The sequence below is a fragment of the Sciurus carolinensis genome, chromosome X, assembly GCF_902686445.1.
Source record: "Sciurus carolinensis chromosome X, mSciCar1.2, whole genome shotgun sequence".
NCBI lineage: Eukaryota > Metazoa > Chordata > Mammalia > Rodentia > Sciuridae > Sciurus > Sciurus carolinensis.
The window spans coordinates 41381411-41405888 of NC_062232.1; the positions used below are offsets into that span (position 1 = coordinate 41381411).

At 36.6% G+C, this 24478-nt stretch overlaps 1 protein-coding gene across 1 annotated transcript in view; it reads right to left on the bottom strand.

Annotated features, from left to right (window-relative positions):
- Window positions 1-24478, bottom strand: part of Dgkk (diacylglycerol kinase kappa) — a 132697-nt gene that overhangs the window by 59588 nt on the left and 48631 nt on the right. The window contains exons 2-4 of the mRNA XM_047537008.1: window positions 18704-18814; window positions 16944-17024; window positions 14739-14843 (exon numbers count right to left, since the gene is read on the bottom strand). Of these exons, the coding sequence (XP_047392964.1) occupies window positions 14739-14843; window positions 16944-17024; window positions 18704-18814 (297 nt within the window). The remainder of the gene's footprint in view (window positions 1-14738; window positions 14844-16943; window positions 17025-18703; window positions 18815-24478) is intronic.

The following is a 24478-nucleotide window of genomic DNA, read 5'->3' on the forward strand; positions in this document are numbered from 1 at the left end:
AATATTGACTGGGGATATAGCTCAGTTGGTAGAGTGCTTGCCTTGCATGCACAAGGCCCTGGGTTCGAATCCCAGCACACACACACAAAAAAAGACAAACTATTAAAAACAACCATAGAGGAAACAAGATGGTGAATTAGAGGAAGAGTGTACTTCCTAGTAGTTCAGTAGCAACAGAAGTCTGGGCTGGGGCTGTAGCCAGTGCAGAGCGCTTGCCTGATACATGTGAGGCACTGGGTTTAATCCTTAGCACCACATAAAAATAAACAAAGACATGCTGTCCATCTACAACTACAAAAAATTGTTAAAAAAAAAAAAAACAAGACATGTGCTCCTCAGCAAGGAGGGTAGCTGAGGGAACCCACTGAAATTCAAAACTGGATGGTAAAAGAAACCATAGAGATATAGAAATTTGGGAACTTTGAACATAAGAAATCACATGTTAAGCAGCAGCCTCAGCTACTGAGAGGAGGGGGAGTGCAGGCAGAGAGAGAGAGAGAGGAAAGTGAAGCAGAAAGAAGAGGCAAAAAATTGGCTTGGGAAGCCTGTGGAATAGAGAGGAGACTGATCTTAATGAACCCAGAGATCATGGGAGAAGTTGTTCAGTGGGAAGCAACCAAAATGCTTTGCCCATGAACAGACATGAACCACATGAACCAGGGTTGTTGGTGCAGGAACCATTTATAAGCATTGCATGGATTCCAGCAGAGGCAGGAGATGGGGAACTCATAAAGGAAGCTGCCAGATGATCCAACAGTTGCCTATTATGGGCCCCAGAATGTGCCTGGTCCAGTGTGACTGGAATAGGCACAAAGAGAATTGTGCCTAGGGCATCCAGCCTCCAAATACCAAGGGGAGAGACCTCCCTTTGTTGCTGGCATCCGTAAGAGCTATTGGGAAGATGCCGATAATGGCCATACAGGAGCTTCTGCATTCCAGGGCTGATGTTGGGTAATTCATATCCATAGCAGTGAATATGAAACCTGTGGAGGTTTGGACTCCACACTGCAAAAGTGGAATTTACAGGAGGCACCTGAGATACAGATATTCAGCAGAGATTGATATCTTCCCAGCAACAGGAGGTATGGATCAAATTTCAAATACCCACTGCAGAGTTCAGTCAAAACCAAACCCCAGCTACTGAAACTTTCAATACAGAAATCTGTACAGCCTCCATTAGAAGAAGACACAATTTGCCAGCACTCACCAGTCTGTTCCACCCTGTCAGGGGAGACAGGAAACTACTACAGCCAGCTATGGCTACTGGCCAAAACAGCTGGCAGCTAGATGAAGAACACGAAGAGGTTGGCCTTAACAACCCCCAGCCCTTGACCCAAGGGTTACAGAACCCAAAAATAAAAAAACAGAAAAGAAAATCCGTCCTTGTCGCCAATAGTTCTGATCACCTTGGCAGTAACAAACCCTTTATTTCTCATTAAGATTTTTAAATCTTTATTTCCTCTTTTTCTCCATATTCCCCTCATTTAAAAATTTTTTAAAGAAATATTTTATTTCAGCTTTTTCATTAATCAGATTTAAAAAAAATATTTCACTTTGTTAGATTTTATTGTCATTTAGTTTTCTTCTTTACTTATATTTGATTCTTTGCTCAGGCACTGGAAAGAACACTTGATTAACTATGATACCCATGCTACATTCCCTTTTGATCAACACCTACCTTATCTAGTGCTCTATTGGCTTCCAACTTGAAATTATGCTGTAGTTCTTTTATTGTGGTATCTCCTTTTATAAATTGGTAGCCTTGATTAATAGCTGAGTTGCTTAATTGATGTTATTTTCTTCCAAGGAAAGTTCATGTGTGTTATAATTCTTACTTGAGAATTTTCCACATATAGTCTTCATACTTGAAGAATGATTTGACCGATATAAATTACTAGGTCAGCCCCCCTTTCCCTTGAACTTTAGACATTGTTCTATTGGTTTCTGGCATTGAATGTTCCTATGGGAAAGTCTAGGGCAAGACAGATATTTTTGTTAGATATCTTGCTTTCTCTGTCTAGATACCTAAGGAAATCTTTTGGCCTCTTTGTTTTTATAACCTTTATACATTAGCGCAAATTCAAACATTATTTATCATTCTATGTCAGTTTTTCCAGAAATAAATTCTTTACATTAGGTTTTTACTTATTTTAGTAAAAAAATTTATTACAACTTTGTCTATATTTTTGTGTCATATGTTTCCTTTTTATGTTTTTGTTTTATTTTAAAATTTTTATTTATTAATGTATTTTATTATTAGAGCTTCATAGTTATGCATAGTAGTTGAGTTCATCCTGACAAACTCATACATGCAAGGATTTTGATCTCAGTTCAAGATCCCCCATTTTTTACTTTTTTAAAATTTAAATTTAAAAAAATTAAAATATTATTGCATTAGATTTTATTATTTTTTACTTTTTTCCATTCTGTGAGATTGTGTGCCATGTGTGCGTTCTTACTGTGCAGAGAGGTTCAAAACAAATGTGTGTATATACACACACACACACACACATATACACATACACACACACAAAATTTATATTCATTTTAATTGATTTCTTCTTCACCCATTTATTATTTAGCCTTGGTTTGGTGGAGTATAATTACATGTGCATTTGAATTGTTTGATCTTACATTTTTTGTTCATACTTTGGTTTTTGTCCCGATTATTGCCCCTTTTCACTCTCTTTCCCCATTAATAGCCAAATATTCCCTTTCTTTATTCCTCTCTTTCATTTTTTTATCATTTTTAGTTTTTTTAATTTCTCCTTCTTCAGAGCTATCATTTGCTACCTTTCTCCTGCCTCTACCCTGTTCACTTTTTAAATATTTCAAACTTTCTCTTGCTTCACTACCTTATATTTTCTTCCCTTGAGAAACTGTAATTCCATAATCTAAGATAATTATATAATTTATTTAATTCCTACCCATTCATGTTGTCGTGAGTATTAATATAGTGGATGACGTAGTAGACACCTGATTTTTGATATCTGATCAAGTTCACAGTTTTTTATTGTTGGTGTTGATGTTAAGTGACAACCCCTTCACTCCTACACAGGTAAAAATTAGTGTTATAGATGTCAAAGTAGACACTGGAAATTTATCTTAAGGTTGTATATCTGTTGCTAATACTTGTACTATTTCTGACTCCACCCCTCCTCTAAGAGGGGCTAGAAAGTGATTGGGATTCTTCAAGTTCACAGGTAGAGATCCTGCTGCTGAGAAATGAAATACTCATGATTCATTCATGTAACAGTGAACCTTACTCCACACATGATCTAGAACCACCTGAGCCTTAACATTACTTCAACTCATAGAACTGGGGAGACAAAAACCCTAAACCAACAACCAGGACCCAAGGAGGAACAACCAGAGGGGGACCTCAGGTTCCATTCCTGGACATGTACTCATACATGAAAAACAGAGTGAAGTCCCAAACCAACCAACCAAACAAAAAAAGATGACCACAAACAAACAAAAGGACAATATAGAAGAGGGAGGAAACCATCTAAATTGATATGTAAATTCAATATGTCTGAATGCTTTAGGAAAAATGCAAACAAATTTCACCCCAAAATTCACAATCCCCAACAAAGGATCCTATAGATATGCAAGAGGATGAAATTCTAGAGAAAGACTATAAAAACTGATTACTGAAATGTTCTATGAACTGAAAGAAGATCTAAATAAATGAATTAAGAGAGCAAATACAGGAAATGAAAGACCATTCTAATAAAGAAATAGAGATAATGAAAAGAAAACCATTCAGAACTCTGGGAAATGAAAGACACAACGAATCAAATTAAAATTTTACTTGAAAGCATCACCAACAGATTTGATTTATAGAAAATAGAACTTCAAGCCTTGAAGACAGAAGTTCAGGCTTTGAAGATAGTGTATATGAACTTGAATTCTCAGTATTCAATAAAGAAAAAAAGAGACCATGAACAGAATATACAAGTCTGGGACAGCATCAAAAGAACAAACTTAAAGAGTCATTTAGGTAGAGGAGGATATGGAGATATAGGCTAAAGGCATTTAGAACACAAAGAGATATGAATGGAAAAATTTCCCCATGTTAGAAATGAGACACTCACATACAGGAGGCATGTGGGACTCCAAATAGAAAATATTTAAACACAATCTCTCCAAGACACATCGTAATCAAGATGCCTAACAGAAAATAAGAATACTGAAAACTGCAAAAGAAAAATGTCAGTTTGCATTTAGAGACAAACCAATAAGGCTCACTTCTGACTTCTTAACTCAGACCCTAAAATCAAGGAGCGTCTGGAAGGAGATATTCCAAGCTCTAAAAGGAAACAATTGCCAGCCAAGATTGCTATACAGCAAAGCTATCTTTCAAAATTAATACAGAAATAAAAACTTTCCATTACAAGGCTAAACTAAAAGAATTCATGATCACTAATCCAGCACTACAAAGTATACTCAAAGATAAATTTCACACAGAGGAACCCAAAAACAAACACGAAAGCTCCTAAACAGATGAAATTCACCAGAAGAGCAACCAACTAAATGAAAATCAAGACATAATTAAATATAGCAAATGAACTAAAATGGCAAGAAATTACAAACACACCTCCATAACAACACTGAATGTAAATGGCCTCAATTCCCCAATTAAAAGACAGATTAGCAGAATGGATCAAAAATAAGATTCAACTATATGCAGCTTGCAAGTGAACCAACACATAGGCAAGGACTCACAGGATGAAAGTAAAAGGATAGAAAAAGTATTTAATGCAAATGGAGTCTAAAAGTAAGCAGGAGTAGTTATTCTTATGTCTGACAATGCAGATTTTAAGCACAAATTAATCAGAAGAGACAAATAAGGCCACTACATATTGAGAAAGGGAATAGTCCAAGGAGAAGATATAACCATAGTAAAAATACATGTCCCAAATATTAGTCCACCTAAATACAAAATAAAATACTTCTTCAAAATAAATGATAGACCCCAATATAATAATACACGGTAGTTTCAACACACCCTTACCACCAATAGGTCATCCAAACATAAAATCAATAAATATATTTCTGACTTAAATAATACTATAAATAAAATGAACCCAATAGACATTTACCAAATATTTCACCCCAAAAGAGCTGAATTTATTATATTTTCAACAGTTTATAGAACATTCTCCAAAGTAGAACATATTCTAGCTCACAATAAAAAAAATTGATATAATCCATGTATCCTATCAGAACATAATGGAATGAAACTAGAAATCTACAGCAAGAAAAATTATAGAAAATATAAATAATGGAAGTTGAAAATACTCTTTTAAATGAAGAATGGGTCAGAGAAAATATGAGAGACAAAATCAAGACATTCTTAGAAACAAAGAAGAATAGAGATACAACATTTCAAAATCTCTGAGATAGTATAAAAACAGTTCTAAGAGGAAAATTTATAGCATTGAGTGCCTACATTTGAAAATTAGATCTCCAAGAAATAAGCTTATGTTTCATCTCAAGACTTAAAAAAATAATAAAAACTAATTCCCAAATCAGTAGAAGATAGGAAAAAGTTTAGTTTGGAGCTGAAAACAATGAAATTGAAAATGAAACACTAAACAGGATCACAGAAACAAAGAGTGGACTTTTTAAAAAGATAAATAAGACTGATAAACCCATAGGAAATTAACCATAAGAAAGGGGAAAGAAGATGCAATTAACAAAATTATTAGCAAAAAGTTAATATCACTACAGACACTGCTAAAATCCAGAGGATTGTTAGAAACTATTTTGCAAATTTATACTCCAATAAAATGGAAAATCTAGAAGACATTGACAGATTTATATGCACATGACCTGCCCAGGAAGATATAGAAAACACAAACAGGACAATATCAAGTAAAGCAATGGAAACAACAATTAAAAACCTTCCAATGAAGAAAATCCCAGGACAAGATGAATGCTCAGATGAGTTCTACCAGATATTTAAAGAAGAACTAACACCAGTCTTCTTTTCAAATTCCTCCATGACACTGAGAGGGAGGGAACATTCCCCAATATATTCTATGAAGCCAGTATAACCCTGATACCAAAACCAGACAAAGACACATCAAGGAAAGAAAACTAGACCAATATCCCTGATGAACAAAGACACCAAAATCCTTAATAAAATCTTAGCAAACCACATTCAAAAGCACATCAAGAAGATAATCCACCAAGACCAAGTGGGTTTAATCCCAGGGATGCAAGGTTGTTTCAAGGGAAGCAAATCAATAAATGTAATTCACCACATAAATAGAATTAAGGACAAGAACCATATGATCATCTCAATGAATGCAGAAATGGTCTTCGGTGAAATCCAACACCTATTTATGTGGTAGAAACTAGGGAGAGAAGGAACTTACTTCAACATTATAAAAGCTATATATGACAAACTCAAAGCCAACATAATACTGAACAGAGAAAATCTGAAAGGATTTCCTCTGTAATTAGGAACAAGACAAGGATGTTCAGTCTTACCACTTCTATTCAATATATTTTTGAAACTCTATCCAGAGCAATCAGGCAAGAGAAGGAAATTAAAGGGATAAAAATAGGAAAAAATGGTTAGGTATGATGGCACATGCCTGTAATCCCAGTGGCTCAGGAAACTGAGGCAGGAGAATTGCAAGTTAAAGCCAGCCTCAGCAACTTAGTGAGGCTCTAAGTAACTCAGTAAGACCCTGTCTCTAAATAAAATATAAAAAAGGACTGGAGATATGGCTTAGTCATTAAGCATTCCTGGGTTAAATCCCCAGTACCAGAAAAACAAAGCAAAAACAAAAACAAAAAAACAAAAAAACCCTGAAACAAACAAAAAACAACAAAAAAAAGACATAGCTACTACAAATTACAAAAATTATTATATATTTTAACATCAAAATCAAAAGGCAGGGAGAGTGAAATTTTTGAACATTTTTTATGCAATTAAAAGCAATATATTGTCAGTTTAAAGTAGCCTGTATTAAGGAGAAGATATTTTATGTAAGTTTCATGGTAACCACAAAGGAAGACCTATAGAAATTACACAGTATTAAAAGAAAGGATTCAAACCATACAATTACAGAAAACCTTGAAAGCATAAAGGAAGACAAGAAGCAAGGAAGAAATAAATAAAGGGCCTACAAAACAATCAAAAACAAGTGGAATAAATAATCTTTAAATTTGTATAGAACCACAAAATTTGTATGGCACTTAGTCCTATTTGGCTGCCAACACATGCCATTATTGAAGACAAGGAAAGAAGAACCCCTAGGTGATTCAGAGATCATGAGATGTGCCACTCCCACCAAAGGCCCAAAGTGAACAGGACAGGGGGGCAGGGTGACCTCATTCTCAATTTATTTTCTTTTTAAATTTTATTGGTCCCTTTATATATGACATTAGGATTCATTTTGAATTATAAAAGCATTAAATATAATATGTTCTAATTCAGACCCCAGTACATCCCCTTTTCCTTCCCTCTTCCCTTTTCTTGTTCCCTTTCCTCTACTCTACTGATCTTTCTGCAATTTATAGTTTTTTTTCCCCTAAATTAGTGTCTTGTGGGTATACATGATGGTGAGATTCACTGTGGTATATTCATATACGTACATGGGAAAGTTAGGTCAGATTCATTCCACTGTTCTCTCATCCTGTCCCTCCTCCCTCCCCCTCAATCACCTTCTTCTACCCCACTGATCTTTTCTATTTCAAATTTTCTTTCTCTTTCTCTTTCTTTCTCTCTCCCCTCACTTTAATATAGACTAGCATCCACATGTCAGAGAAATCATTCAACCTTTGACTTTTTGGTTCTGTTTTATTTCACTTAATGTGGGATAGAAGGAACTTACTTAATGTGAAATAAAACAGAACCATATACCAGCAAATTCCATAATTTCATTCTTTATGGTTGACTAATATGTCACTGTGTACACATACCACATTTCTTTATCCATTCATCTATTGAAGGGTACTTAGTTTGGTTCCATAGCTTGATTATTGTGAATTTTGCTATTATAAAAATTTGATATGACTGTATTCCTATAGTATGCTATTTTAGACATTTTGGATATATACTGAAGAGTGGGAGAGCTAGTTCATATGGTGATTCATTCTTATTTTTTTTTGAGGAATCTCCATTTTGTTTTCTAGAGTGATTGCACTTATTTGAAGTCCCACCAACAATGTATGAGTGTACCATTTTCCCCACATCCTCACCAATACTTATAATTATTTGTATTCTTGATAATTGCCATTGTGACTATAATGAGATGAAGTCACAATGTAGTTTTGTTTTGCATTTAACTAATTGCTAGAGATGTTGAATATTTTTCATATATTTCTTAGCTATGTGTATTTCTTCTTTTGATAAGTGTCTAGTTCTTTTGCCCTTTCATTAAGTGGGTTATTTGTTTTTTGGTATTAAGTTTATTGAGTTCTTTATATATTCTGGATATTAATGACCTATCTGAGGAGCAGGTGGCAAAGATTTTCTCCCAGTCTATAGACTCCCTCTTCATGCTCTTGTTTCCTTTGCTGTGAAGAAGCATTTTAATTTGATGATATCCAACTTATTGAGTTTGATTTTATTTCTTGTGTTTCACGGGTCTTATTAAAGAAGTTGGTTCCTATACCAACATGTCAGAGTGTTGGTCCTACATTTTCTTCTAGCCATTGCAGTTTCTGATCTAATCCCTAGGTATTTGATCCACTTTGAGTTGAGTTTTGTGCAGGGTGACAGAAAGGGATAGTTTCATTCATCTACATATGGATTTCCAGCTTTCCCAGCACTATTTTTTGAAAAGGTTATCTTTTCTCCAACATATGTTTTTGACACCTTTGTCTAGTATCACATAACTGTAATTATGTGAGTTTCTCTCTGTGTCTTATATTCTATTCCATTGGTCTTCAATGTCTGTTTTGGTGCCAGTACCATGCTGCTTTCTTGTTATAGCTCTGTAGTATAATTTGGGTCTGGTCTTGTGATGTCTCCAGATTCACTTTGTTTTCTCAGGATTGCTTTGACTATTCTGAGTCTCTTATTTTTCCAAATTAATTTTATTACTGCTTTTTCTAGTTCTATGAAGAATGTCATTGGTATTCTAATGGGTATTACATTGAATCTGTATATCACTCTTTATTAGAATGGCTGTTTTAACAATATTCTTCCTATCCAAAATCATGGGAAGTCTTTCCATCTTATAAGGTCCTCTTCATTTCCTTTCTTCAGTGTTATATAGTTTTCATTGTAGAGATCCTTCAACTCCTTGGTTAGATTGATTCTCAAGTACTTTTTTTAGATTATTGTGAATGGGATAGGTTTTCTAAATTCTTTTTCAGAAGATTCATTATTGAAGTATATATAGGAAAGCAATTGATCTATTTATGTTGATCTTTTATTCTACTACTTTATAAAATTTGTTGATCAGCTCTAGAATTCTTCTGGTGGAGTTTTGTTGGCTCTTCTAAATATAGGATCATGTCATTGGCAAACAGTTTAAGCTCTTCCTTTCCTATTTGTATGTTTTTAATTTCCTTCTCTTGCCTTATTGCTCTGGCTAGTTTCAAGAACTATTTTGAATAAGATCGGTGAGAGTTGGTATTCTCAACCTAAATTTCAAAGAGTGGGACAAAAGTCTAACAGAGCTGTTGGGGTGGATCCAGCTCACCCAGAGACATGGGGTCATGACCTCTGACCCAGCAAATAATCATGGCATGAATGGGGTCACTGTAGAGAGACACAGCATTGGTCATGCCCTATGGTATGTGGGGTGACAGTGCCACCTAGTTGATGTGGAATGCTGAGATCTCCACCCTAGTATGTGTTTGGAAAGTGGTTCCTCTGACCTAGCATGTTTGGAATGAGAGACTACCATGCCATTGAGTCCAAAATGCAGAGTATGAAGCCAAAGAGGGTTATTCTTGGACCTTACATTCTCATGGAGCTCGCCTTGCTAGGTTTGTACTTGCTTGGAACCTAACACCCCTTCCTTTTTCCCATTTCTCCCTTCTAGCAGGGAATGTCTACTCCACGCCTGTTCCAACATTGTGCTTTGGAAGCACATAACTTGTTTGAGTCCACGGGCTCACAAATGGAGAACAATTTTGCTTCAGGATGTCTTACCCATATCTGATTTAAAAAGGAATTTAGATATTTTGAACTTTAGATTTCAGAATTAATGTCAAAATGAATTAAGACTTTGGGGACTTTTTTAGTTGGAATAAATTTATTTTGCATGTGAGAGGGACATGAATTTTGATTTAGATTTTAGATTGTCATGAACTGAACTTGTTTCCATCCAAATTCATATATTGATAGACTAACCCAAAATATGATGACTGTAGGAGGTGTTGGAGTCCTCATTAATTGGATTAATGCTCCAATAAAAGGAACCACGGAGAGCTCTCTTGCTTCATTTTCTGTCATATAAGGACACCATGAGAAGCAAGCTACCTATGAACCAGAAAATGGGCCTTCACCAGACACAGAATCTGCCAGTGCCTTGATCTTGGTCTCCCCAGCGTCTAGACATATGAGAAATAAATGTTGTTTAAACCATACAGTTTTTGGTACTTTTGTTATAGCAGTTGGAACTGCCTAAGGCATTGCTGTTCTATGACAGCTAAGGCTATTTCTCCATTTCCTTAATCTCTTTGAGAATAATCCAGAACTCAGCTATATACATTAATTATTTGCATAATTGTTAAATGAGAATCTGTTAGTCCAGGTGTTTTTCAAACTCTAAAGTACTATCCAAATGTGAGGAATTGGCAATATTACATCTTAAAAGTGCATAAAAGTCTCAGATGAAAAAAGCACAAAATTTTCTGAAGATGTAACTTCTTAAAGAATCTTGTTTGGAATTGCTTATATGATGAAAGTTTCAGTTTAGATAAAACAAAGTCAGTGATTTGTGGTGTAATGTGAACTCAACTGCTCAGTTTCATCAAGATTTGGATAACTACAGAAGACTGTTAGGAACTCTTAGGTTGGTCATTGGTAAGGTAACCATATTGTCCAAGTCAGGACACTTTCAGCAGTGAAAGGGGATGAGTGTAAACTGGATTAATCCTGGGAAAACCACTAGGTATGGAGACACTGAGTTAAATGGTCTTTTATTCCCTTTGAAACTATTTGTCAATTTACATAATTCAATTGTCTATCTTAGTATTCTTATTCCATAATCAGAAAGGATGGGAATTAAAGGAGCAAAAGAAGAATGTTATTTAGGCAGAATTGAAGATGTCTTTCCAAGAGCATAGATTAAAAATTAAAATAGCTAAGATCTCAATATTGCCAGAATAATCTGTGATTTCAGGCAAGGCAACTGAAATCTCTGAGGCTGTTTTCCCATCTGCTTAGTTAAATCTTGGACTCATATGCTTTTCAAATTGAAAGGAATGTTGGAGTTCACTTATTTTGTGCACCTGAAAAATTAATTTTCTATACAGTATGCTGACAAACAGTTGTTCAAACAGTTTGTTATAACACATTCGATGATAGGAAACTTTCTTCCTCAAGAGGCAGCCGATGCCATTGTTGTAGCTCACTGTGAATGTTAGAACATTCTTCTTCTACTAGACCAAAGACTTTTAAAAAACCTTGTAAGATTTAGGGCTTTTGGAGCATTGAATGAACTCTTGCAAGAAACATTTCCTTGTCTTTGGAAGAGTTCAAATGAAGGCTTCATGACTCATGATCTCCAGATGCTCTAGCATCTAGAATCTGAAGTCTAGATGACTTTTAAGGCCTATTTCTGTTTCCATAGTCAGCGATTATATGACAATTCATTAAAAATAAATAACCTTTTCATCAATCCTTCAAACAGTTCCTTATTTCCAATTTTCTTCTTTCTATTCTTTTAAAAAAATCTTCCAGCCTCAAACCTTTCATCTGCATGTGACTCCTCTCTCTCCTTTGACTCTTTTTCTTTATTCATTTCTTTCTTTTTCTCTTCTTTACCCTCTCTTTTTCTTTTGCATTGCTGGGGATTGAACCCAGGGCTTCTTGCATACTAGAGAAACACCCCCTCTTATATTTAGGTTCTCTCCTGCTCCCAACTCAGAATCTACTATTTGTTCTTACTGCCTTTCCTCATTCTGGTGCTGAACTCCGTCTTGCCTGAATTAATATATAGCCTCCTCTCTGAACTACTGGCCTCCATCTTTTTCCTTGAGGAATTCATCCTGTATTTCTAAAGTGTTCCTCTGATCAACTCTCTTCCCTTTTCACTCCCCCTTCACCTTAATTTTGATAATTGAAAATCTCTTCCACTCTTTATCATGGCATTGAAAACCCTCCACCATCAGGTCCAACTTATCTCTCTAGACATACTTCTTGCACTCACTTTCCTAAACTCTTCAAGTGAAGTGGATCCCCCTTGCACTGTCTTTCAAGAAAGTTCTGTTTTCGTGTTATTCAGCTTTTTATTATACCAGTTCCCGTGCTCAGGATTTACCCTTGCCCTAATCCCTTGCACCAAAACAGTCCTATCCATGTTTCAAGATCAATCTCAAGTCTCTTTTAACTATTCCTAAACAACTCCAACCTACTCAGCTTTCCCCATTGAATGCCTATACCATTTTATTATCTGTATCTTTCATCTAGCAATCCATCATGAGTTGCCTTAAAACATCTGTGAAAATTATTTACCTTAAGTAGTGCCATTTGATTATTTCTTTCAAGTATATCTTGTCTTATCAATTTCCTTAAAGTTCACTGAGGCCAGGAGTTAGGTTTATACCTTCTTTTAAACTTCATGGAACAGAACTGAGCATGTAGTAGAATTTGGCTCACCACTTTGTACTGACTAGTTTCCAATAGATTACCCAATTATTTTGTCATTGCTCTAATAGACCACTAAATCCATGATTAATCATCCCTCACCACATTTGTCAGGCACTGGTGGTGACAGAGGATAGAAGAGACTGTTAGAGATAAGGTGCATAAGAGAGAAAGCATATTTGACTGTTTAAGCCTCAAGCAAGACAAATGGCTAAGATGCTGGTGGTGAGACATTTCCCTATCAGCTACGAGTGTTCCTTAATAGATTTAGGTCCCTGGGGCAGCTCACAGAGGTTGTGATTATAACCTGATACTCACAACTCTTCCAAGAAAGTAAACAGGCAGATTATTTTTTTTCCTTTCTGCTCTGTGCTGTGTAATTCAGTGTTTAATTCAGTGGAATCGGGAATAACACATCAACTCTCTGATGATGTTTTCTAGCATGTTTTGCATTCCAGGACTAATAATTAAAATTCAAAATATCCTATGTGACCATTTATGCCCAATTTAAAATGTCACACACTTTGTAAGAAGCATTGTAGTTTGAATAGAAGTAAGTTAAGGAAAGGAAAGAGATTGTTCCACAGGGATGAGGATGGGACAGGAGCATAGAATTTACAGGTTTTTGTGGCTACCTCTAATGTTGTACCATAGTGGCCTCACTGCCAGGGAGGGGATATGCTTCTCCATCCCAAACAGAAAAAGAAAATAACAAAGTTATGAAATGCTGAGTCACACGAAGGACCATTATCAAAAGCTAAGCAAAAGATCTTAATTAAGTATAACACATCATGGATTTGGAAAAGGCTTTAATAACATGTGGAAAGGCACCAGGTCAGATACCTTGTCATGTTCCCTCATCACAGCCATAGGTATCAGAATGTATATTTATAAGAGTAATGGCTCAAAACTCTAAGAAGTCCTAGGAGAGTAAGGATACATGGTTCTTCTCAATAGTATTATTTTTACTTCTAAAGGCCATTATTACTAAACTACATTGCACAATGCTTCATCCAAAATACCTAGAATAATCCTCTGCCCTTTGCTAATTATTTAAGACATTGAGGTCTTTTAAAGGATGCATTCATTTCTTTATCTTCAAGACCTTCAAAGAAGAATGTTGCTTTAATAGGAACCATGTATCATTCCTTCTTCAAAACCTGGCTCCACTATACAGATACATTTATTCACTCAAAAATACTTATTGAGTCTCTGCCATGTGCCAGACATTGTTCTAAATAAATAAATGCCACAGATCCCTCCTCTTGGAACTTATATACCTTACAACTATAGTAGATCTAATAGAAGAACAGGCTAAGGACATAGCCCAAAGTTTGAATGTTGCAGGAAGCAGTGACCACAGACTTGATATTGCCAAGGAGAGAAAGAACCCTGATAAGGTTTGGAGAAGAATGTGCCTCACTCTTCCCTCTATGCTCATTTTGTGATGAACAGAAAAGAGAGATCCAGAATTGCATGGCAGTTAAGGACATAGGCTTTGGGATGACATGGCCTAGGTTCAAATCCTGGTTTGGTTACTGAGTAGTTATTTCACCTTGGTCTGATTCCTTCCTGATTCTGAGCTTCAGTTTCTTTAGCTGTTACTATAGTCATTCAGAAGATGCAACTGAAGATTTCCAATTGCAGCCTTCCTAGCACAAGGGCTGCTCATCTACATCTTGAGTACCTTATTCATTGGGCATACAGTGACATCTACATATCAAGTGCATGTGTGCAGAGGTATATAAACCACATACTTATTAGGGTCTAAGTGACTTATTCCTTTTCAAGTATAGTTCTAAACAGGTTTCCTAATGCCATCCATTTACACTTCCTGACTCAATAGTCTCTGAATCTATTATATTATTTCACTGTTTGAAATGTTGTTTAACCAATGCAATCCACCTGTTTACCTATGAGAGTTGTGTGGGTTCTCTATTATTTCCCTTACCTTACGAACTTCTCCCTGTTGGACAGTTTTTATGACATTAATCCATTCTTCCATATCTTTCCGGTTAGGTGCTGCTAGGGTGACTTTTCGTTCTGGTGTAATAACCTAAACAAAAAGTCACATTATTAGCTCATTCTCAATCCACAATTTTTCCTCCACAACGGTCTGTAAACCCTCTAAGGAACTAGCTAGATCTAATAAACACAATCCAAATCATTTCTTCAATACAAGACACAATTTCCCAGGGCTCCTCACAGCTCCTTATATGCACAAATACTAATAATGACAATAATAATAGCTAAGACTTTATTCGAACTTCCTATGTACTAGAGACTATTCTAAAGCACCTCACTACAGCCTTCACTACAACCTCTTGACATAGGCATTGTTATTTTTCTCATTTCATAGTCAGGAGAACCAAAGAAAGATAAATGACTTTCCCAGGGTCACACAGCAGGCAAAAAGCTAAACTAGAATGGAAAGATAGTCTTTGGCTATCCAGAATCCATGTGTTTTCTTTTTTAATACTGTAGATTGAACCCAGGGGTGCTCTATATCTAAGTTATATCCCAACCCTTATTAGGGTTTTTTTTTTTTTAATTTTAAGACAGGGTCTCAGTAAGATGCCCAGGATATCCTTGAACTTGTGGTCCTCCTGCCTCAGTCTTCTGAGTCACTGAGATCACAGGCAAGCAAGCACTACTGCACATGGAAGAATTCATGTTCTTAAATGCTAAAGCCATGCATCATCTATTACTCAGATGAGGTTGCCTGATATCCCTACATGATTACTACTGCTGTCTACTTGAAGTGGTAAAAGTGTACATGCTTTAATAGGTGTACCTCTTTCTGTTTGGGGATACACCAAGGTGAGATGTCCAAAAATTCAGTTTCTTTCTTTCTTATGGGCAAGGACAACTTGAAGAAAATTTTATAGCTGTCTCTTAATCTTGCCTGGTTCAAGAACCCATTCAGGAATAATAAGTCAGTCATGCTGATGGTCTAGCAGATGTAGACTATGGGCATAAGTTGGCTTTTCCCCAGAGGGCAAGTGGGAACATAGATAGTTATGGCACTGGTTATTGTTTCAGTGGCCTTACTTGCTTTGACTACCAACACCACAAATCTTGGAGCTAAAGCTCATCACACCAAAAAGCAATTTCATTTTCCTTTTTTATGTAACACAGCAGGATTCTGTGGCAGAAGGGTGTAGCAGGTAGTTGTGATTGTGATCAGAGCTCCTCCTTTGATCCAAACCTATTCTTAGTTGGGACTGATGTGCAGTGCCTCTGTGCTTACATTAGGCTAAGGAGCAGCCTTGCCTGTAGGATTTCTTTGTAGAATCAAGGCCCAAAACATTAACCCGTTGGCTCATTACACAAAGGTTCAGCTTTTTGGGACCAATCAACAGAACTCCCAGCTTTACCTTAGGCCAGTATCATGTAATGTGAGAGAAACGAAAGCCGGGTTTCTATGTCAGATCTATCTGTCCTACTTTCAAAAGAGGATGGACCTGGACCAGACATGGAAGAATGGTATTACGTCTACAGTTTTTTAGTCTGCTCAATAGCATTCCCTACCTGCTGAAGAGGAACACCCAATACCCACTGTTGAGACTGGGAAGAGACAGCTTTGGGAGGAGGTGGGTAGGAGATTCCTGGGTCAATGTACTTGCTATTTTCAGTGAGTTTTCTGGTCTGGATTCATTTTAATGACAAAAGCCATGTGACATTTCAGGCACTCTAAGCCCTTGAACACTTCCTTAGAAAATCCTCTGCTTTCTTTGAGATGCTCTCATCAGTAATATCAGCATGGGGTAGATTTCACTTTGGATTTAGGTTCTTATCTATTTCATCAAAGGAGGGGATACTATGTAACTAGATTATCCTGACATTTTCTATGACATATTAGTAGTCTATTGAAACCCTCCCAATGATACTCTTACAAATCACCTTTACCAGGAAGATTGACTGATTTTTTTTTTAAGTAACATACCCTGAGATCAGCTTAGCTTTATAGTAGGTTGGTAATAAGGAAAAGGACTATCACTTTTGACCCCAAACAGTGCATTTGTAGAACAATAACACTTTGAGATCAAAGGAGCCCTGGGAAACCTGACATCCTAAGAGAAAATAAGTGGGCATGGCAGCCCCTTTTCAGCTAGCCCCCACCCCTGCTCATTTAGTCATTCCCAATCATACTTACACAGAAACTGTGGCAAAGATTTCTACAGCTGCTTTCTGCCAAGATGACTTGAGACAGATCAATTGTTTCAAAGTGTACAAACTGGAAAGATATAAGAGGAAGAGGAACCATTTGGTCAATGAGGCAAAGGGATGTTATATGGTAAATACACATAAATATACATGCATACTCCCTGACAGGCATTTTTGGCAGTCATGATCCAATCATTCATTTATCTTGAGGGTTAAGATTTATTTAGTAACATGATTTTTTTTGTGGATGTGTCACAGGACAACAAAAAATAAGCCAATCTTAACCAAAACACAACTTTTCCAAAATCTTTTATGTGTATTTATAGGAAGCTTGGGTTGGTCAGTCTACAATTATTCAAATATAAAGGTTATTGCTGGAGGATATAATGGAATGTCATCTGTTAGTGTACTAGTAGTACAGATTGTTATTAACATCTGTTCTATTGGGTGACAGTCTTTGACCATGTTGCTTGTCCCATCCAGTTTGAACTTTATATCTGCTTGTATATTGGAGATACATACATTGGGCATAGTAGATACTACCCGGTCAGCAGCAGGAATTCAGTACTACCAATATAGACGGATGACTTCACCAATATGAAACCTATGAAGTCACACAGGTCCCAATATTCAGAAGGGCCCCACACTTGGTTTCATGGTCACCTATCGTCATATTGAAATTTGCAATCATTTTATCTTTGAGTATGTATTTTGCATAAAAGTTCAATGGAACAGTGGATTGTGATATGAGCAGAGAAGATACGGACAATATACATCCTCCCATTTGCATATGTGATATCCATGAGCATAGAATTACCCATCATATATGGGTCTACAGTAAAACTTAAAGTAAATACAAGATTTAGTGTGTTATATCTATGACTGAGTAAGCAAAGGATCTCACAGCCCTGAGAGGCCACATTTGCTGCTGGAAATAGAACTTGCCACAATCATAGAAAAGAAGCAATGGTGTTCTGGAAAACATGGACTATCAAGGAGTCCTATTGTATTCTTTCTTATTCATGTTGCTTCTCTGTGTTAGCCAACCACTTGTGCTGAAAATGATGACATTGAAGGAAAGGGGAAAATAGGGCAAACCATGCATAGTTCTTTCAGTTGGAAAGTGTTGATAGAGTGTATAAGTATTAAAAAGTGGAAAAAAAGTTGAGCTAATTTTGTACAATTTTGTATACCAGTGAGAACACAGTGCATATGCATGTATGAACTACTAATACAAATTGTACAATTTTGTTGAATCTTTACATGACGTATTTGTGTCTAAAAGCATAATGGTGCAATGAAATGAATGGTAAAATTTGTGCTAATCATGTAAAATTTTATTTTTCCTTTACTTAGAACACCATTAAATATTAAAAGCACAAGTACTTGTTTATATTAAAATATGAATATAAAACATTATATGTTAGTACCTTTAATGACCTATTCCTCCTGATTTTTGAATAAAGGGCCCTGCATTATGATTTTACACTGGACCCTACATTATGATTTTATACTTGACTCTGTGTGTAGAAACTAACTGAAGAAGAAAGGAAAGAGATACAGGAAGGGGAAAGGCAAGAATTGTGTCTCTCATTTGATCCCAAAGGAAGTCAAATTAATGGAAGAGTAGAGGGTTTTGACTTCCACCACATTGTTTGCCACCATGGCTTAAACCTCTTGGCCATCTTCCCACCCAAGCATTTCCTGGCACCCACCCACTAACTCAATTGAGAAGGTTCTATACCTTACCGAGGGATGGTGTGCAAAGTAGAGCTTCCGTCCTTGAACCAGACAATATCTAAGCTTCCATCTCTTGTAGGAGTTACAGTTCTTCAGCAGAGGTCCTTCTTTTAGTATTTTCTAAAAGACAGAAACATAGTTGTTGGTTAGATCAATTTGTAAGGCCATGCAGCTTGTTCTCTCAGATGGGAAGATTAGAAATCTACAAGACTCCATCTCTGTTACGTAGCTGAGAAATGTCCTATAAACCATGCGCTAACCCAGTGAAGTTAGTATGATCAGAAAAGGAATTCGTAACCCTTGTGTAACACATTCAGGGTGATATAGGCTTCAAGTTTTTTAGGGTACAAGACCCCAAAACCACAGAGAATATCTCCATTTGTCATAATGAGTGGGAGGGAGAAATATGAACACATAAATATAAAGATAATATTCCCAAGTAAGTACAAGTGTCAGGGGAAAAGGCCGAGTTCAGTTAAGGAAGATATGCTCAAAGTAGCAAGGTTGTAGCTCTAGACAGGACATTCCTGTTAGCTCTTTTAGAGTGCTCCTTTTAGAATATTAAGTTGTGTAATGCCCCTTCCCTGCTCAAAGCCTCCAATACCTTCCCAATACTTTTAGAAACAAATATAAATTCTATACCAAGACCTTCAGAGGACTCATGGTCCGATGAGGGAGCAAGAATGTAAAAAGCACACCAAAATACAACTACTTTCTAATTATTTTCCTTACATATCTTATAATGGGATCATCGATTTTCCAGCTATGTGCAGAACATGCCAATCTCAACTAGGACATTTTCATTTATGTAATAGGGCACAAACCAACACACAAGACTGATATTTTGGAGAAGTACTCATCCCTACCAAACTGGAATCAAACCTATACTTACTAGACAATGAGCCAGACAGTTTAAATCAACAAATCAAGCCTCCACCATGAATTCTCTCCATCATCTAAATTAGAATTCACTATTGAATGACTGTGAGAAGGTTTATTTGTCTTACTTAGTTTATTTCAAAGATTTTCACTAGTTGATAATATTTTAAAGACAGAAGATTCCATATAAAAATTCTTATTTACAGTTTCTTTAAAAAAATCAGAGTATTTAGCAATAGTGGGATTATATTCTCACATGGCAATAATCTGCTGGAGCCATGTAGCAACTGCTCCCTTCATATAAGGTGCCTGACTCCAGCAGATATTCAAGTTTGGGACCCTGATCTAAACAATTCTTTACCACCATTATCCATCACATATACATCTATATGTTCTGTTATATTCTCTAGCCAGGAAGATAGTACTAATGAACAGAGTCTCTGTATCTCAACTGAAAAATCAGTTCATAAGCAATCACAATTTGCCTGAGCATTTTTGATAACTCAAGAATTCCAAGGTTATGGTCCTAATCTTAATATGAAAAAGGATGGTGTCCAGGAGTCAGAATAACGAGAGAACAATAAAATCATATGGGAAAGGGGGAGGTGGCATGGAGAATGAGAAATTACATTTAAATAGTTGAGACTGAGTCATCAATGAGAAAACAACTTTTGTCTAAACATTAGCAATATATATTTCCTTTCTTTTTTTCTCTCCAGGTGGCCTGTATTGTATACTTTCAATTACAGCATTTGATTTTCTCTGCTGTAACTTTCTCTCCTCTGCCATATCCTAAGTCCTGCCACACTAATCTTCATGATACTTGGAGAACATAGGAAATCATATTTACCTCTTTTTGTTAATGACTTAAATTTAAAAATGTAACTGTTCCACTAGATGTGTGGCACACATTCGTAATCCCAGTGAGACAGGAGGATTGAAAGTTGGAGGCCTGCCTGGGCAACTTAGTGAGACCTGGTCTCAAATTTTTAAAAAGTAAAAATAAAAGGGACTGGGGATATAGCTCTCAGTTGGTAGAGTGCTTGCCTAGCATGCACAAGGCCCTGGGTTCAATCCCCAGCACCACCGGAAAAAAAAAAAAGTAAAAATAAAATAAAAAGAGACTTGGGATGTAGCTCAGAAGCTCAGTGGTACAGTACCCCTGAGTTCAGTTCCCACACAACCAAATCAAAAAAAAAAAAGAGAGAGAGAAGAAAAGAAAGATCTATTAAGACCATCTATTAAATAGACTTATGTTTTCTCTTTAAAGAAAATTTGTTGTTCCAATCTTGTAAAACTGAAGCTACACCTATTATTTATGCCCTTTTCTCCAAGTTGTTCAACTCTATCAAGTGTTAAATGCTGCCTTTACTATTCTTCTCATATACAATATGACCTCTACTAGTTCATTTTACAGTCTTTGGCTAGATAATTCCCCTTCCAACATTTCAGTTTAAAGCCTTGTAGCTCATACTGGCAGATATTTACACAATTACATTCTCTTCTGAAAAGCAAGTCCCCTTAAGGAATCCATTTTTGAGGTTTTGCAAACCATGGATCAGTAAACTAAGATCTCACATTTTGTAACCTGTGAATATGATAGCCCAAGAGGACTCAGATTTTAGCTTAGGCATTTGTCAAATTCTTTCATGATATTACTATGAACAAGAAGGAAAAATGATTATCTTTCCCAAAGTTCCTATTTTATCTGTCTCCAGACCACATCCCCTCTCCCAGAAAACCATCCCAAATGTCAATGATTATTCAGAGCCCACTCCAATCAAGCCAGCACCCACCCTCAATTCAGAGACCCCAGCCAAGCACCACGAATTAGAGGACCAGTAGAGATAATAGGAGTAAGAGTTCTGTATCTCATTGTAAGTAAGTTTGAAGTAGATTCTGATAAGATGTGCATTGCAAGCCCTGAGCAACTACCAAGACAAAAAGTTTAAAATATTGTTGAACCATGATAAAACTACAAAATACACACTACATACCTATTATTGGCTAAAATTCACCAAATGGGCAGTAACAAGAATTCTTATTCATTTCTGGTAGGAATACAAAATTGTACCATCAGTTTAGAAGACAGTTTGGCAGTTTCTTTTAAAATCAAACATATGACTCTGTAATTGCAATCCTTAGTATTTACCCAAATGCAATGAAAATTTATGTCCACACAAAAATCTGCACACAACTGTTTATTGGTACTTTATTCATAATTGTCGATTCAGGTTTTTTTTTATTTTTGCGTGTAAAGTGTGATCATTTTGAAATGTTAGCAACAAGTTAAAGTTAAGAAACAAACTTTTGAGGGCTAAACAAAACGTGTGCAGGCTGTAGTGGCTCACAGGCAAGCAGTTTGTACTTTGTGAACTACAACTACTGTCACGTCAGAGGAGGTTGCAGTGAGTGAGTTCAGAGTTCATGTGAGGCACATAATTATGAGATATATATTACCAAAATGGGAGCAGATAAGTAATGTGATTTATGTATAGTAGGGAGAAGGGTTAAAATGCCATAATGAATTTCTTAAGTTCTAAACACAGGCTCTGTATTATCAACTTTGAACATCTAGAAATACCCAAACCTAGATCTTAGTCTTTTTTTCTTCTTCTAAACTCTGTCCTCCTTCAGGGAAACTCACATACTAACCCAACACTTATTTCTGAGAAAAAAAAAAAAACTTGTTTATTTAAAAACCCAATAAGCAGCCCTAGGAAACTGGTTTGAATAGGCAGAAGTTAAAAATCACTCAATCAATGGATTTTTTCAAGTCAATAAAATAAATGCATGCAAAACAACCTTTACATGCTCGAGGCTACTAAACCAAACAAAGACCTAAGAGGAAGATTGGAAAATTACAGCAAACAAGCAAATACATCCTGCAAATGGATGTGTTGGAAGGTAAGCCCTCGACTTTCCCTTAAGAGAACCCTGCACAGTGCTGCCCAGTCCCTGGCCTCTTGCAGATAACATCTCATTGCCTCCTCAGCACAACTATGCAGAGTGTCATCTCCAATTTCCAGATGGCACATCTGAAGCTTGGGCATTTTCCGCTACTTTGTTTAAAGACCCACAATTACAAAATGCTGGTGGACTCTGTGCTTTCTCTCCCCATGACAAGGAAACGGGGAGTGCCTGGTTAATTAGTATGTGCAGGACACGGTGACCACATAGCCCACCCAACCCCCCCCAACCAAACTTTGTCCCCAAAGACAAGACCATAGATAGCTAAGAATTAGTTGTTCTGTGAACAGCTCTGAATACTTAGTACTAGAATTGTTCATAAACTTCCCTCTAAGAGGCAAACAGTAAACCTTATTTTTCTAAAGACTTAATGTTCCATGGTGAGCAAAAAAAGGGAAGTTCTGCTTTTTTTACAGTGATGTCCAAGATTGACCAGAACACTAAATAGAATTCACATGTATGCAGCACTTTGCAATTAATAAAATGCTTTTATTTTCATTATGAAATCCTCCCAGCAGCCCTCTGAAGTAGGTAGTAAAAGGTATTTTCTAACTCAGTTCTGTCCTATGAAAGACACCCTGATCTTGGTTTAAGTGGCTTGCCCATATATTCAATCATCAAGGAACTTGAAAATTTTCCTGTCAAATAAGATAGTCCCTGTTTGCTTTCCACTTTTAAGACTTTGCGGCACCTTGATGTTACAATATTTGCCAGAAAAATGCATTTCTTGTGCTGTTATAAAAGGCAATGAGGAATGGAACTCTTTATGGGAAACTGCTTGGTGGCCACTTTTGCAGGCACAGAGCTATTGCAGAAAATGGGGCATATTTATAATCTTCTTGGTCCAAGCTGCCATATTCCTGTGGCAAACATCTATAGGGAAAAATTAGGAAGGGTTGCAGGATCCTAGGATGTACTGAAATGCCTCACCCCATCCCCCGCCTAATGCTTTGTAAACCAGAGCACACTGCAGGCAGATCTCCTAACCTTTCCTGCCAGTTCTATCACACATTAAAACCCATATAAAGTTGGGCACAGTGGTGCACGCCTATAATGCCAGTGACTCGGGAGGTTGAGGCAGAAGGATCGCAAGTTCAAGACCAGCCTCAACAACTCAGTAAGGCCCTAAGCAACTTAGTGAGACCCTGTCTCTAAAAATAAAAAGGGCTGGGGGTGTAGCTCAGTGATAAAGTGTCTCTGGGTTCAATCCCCAGTACAAAACAACAAGAAGTAACACCATGGTCTCTACTATTAAATTCTCATGGTTGGCAGTTTTGTAGTGGGAGTATCATGTTAATGAATCTACTCTCCCAAGTTCAATCACCATAGAGATCAGTGTTGTTCAAATCCCAAGAATGTAGGACTTCAAGGCATAGGGAATTCAGGTCCTTTGTCCAGGGTTCACAAAATGTCTGCCCAAACTACAGAAGACCTTGCAGAAAAACCTAGAGCTTTGGAAAACTCTGTTTTCGCTTAATTTTGTATCCTCTTTGATCAGTCAATCCTCAAATCTATTTCTCCCAGAAACTCACACTCTGGCATGGGTAGTCTCTCTTCCTGATGCTCTCTTCAAATCAGCATGTATAAATTAATTGCCAACAGCAAGGATAAGCATTTCCCTTGTTCCATATTTATAAAATATCTTCTAGAAAATATCTCAACAGGGTCTGTAAAGCAGCCCAATTTCCTATATGTAATTAACACCCCGCCTGCTGTTTAATTGAGAAAGGGCAAGTACAGCTGCTGCCGTGACCTTTTCATATGCTCCTCGCAAGTCCCCAAAGCTTCTACTAACTGCTGCATATTTTTTTGTGGCTTGGTGGAGTTTTGGTGCACGAGGCTTTAGGGAATCTGTTACACTTTCCTGGCAAAAGGATCCCCTGTTACGTAGAAAAATTGAATTCCACCCCCACCCAATCAAAAAGTAGGCAAGCA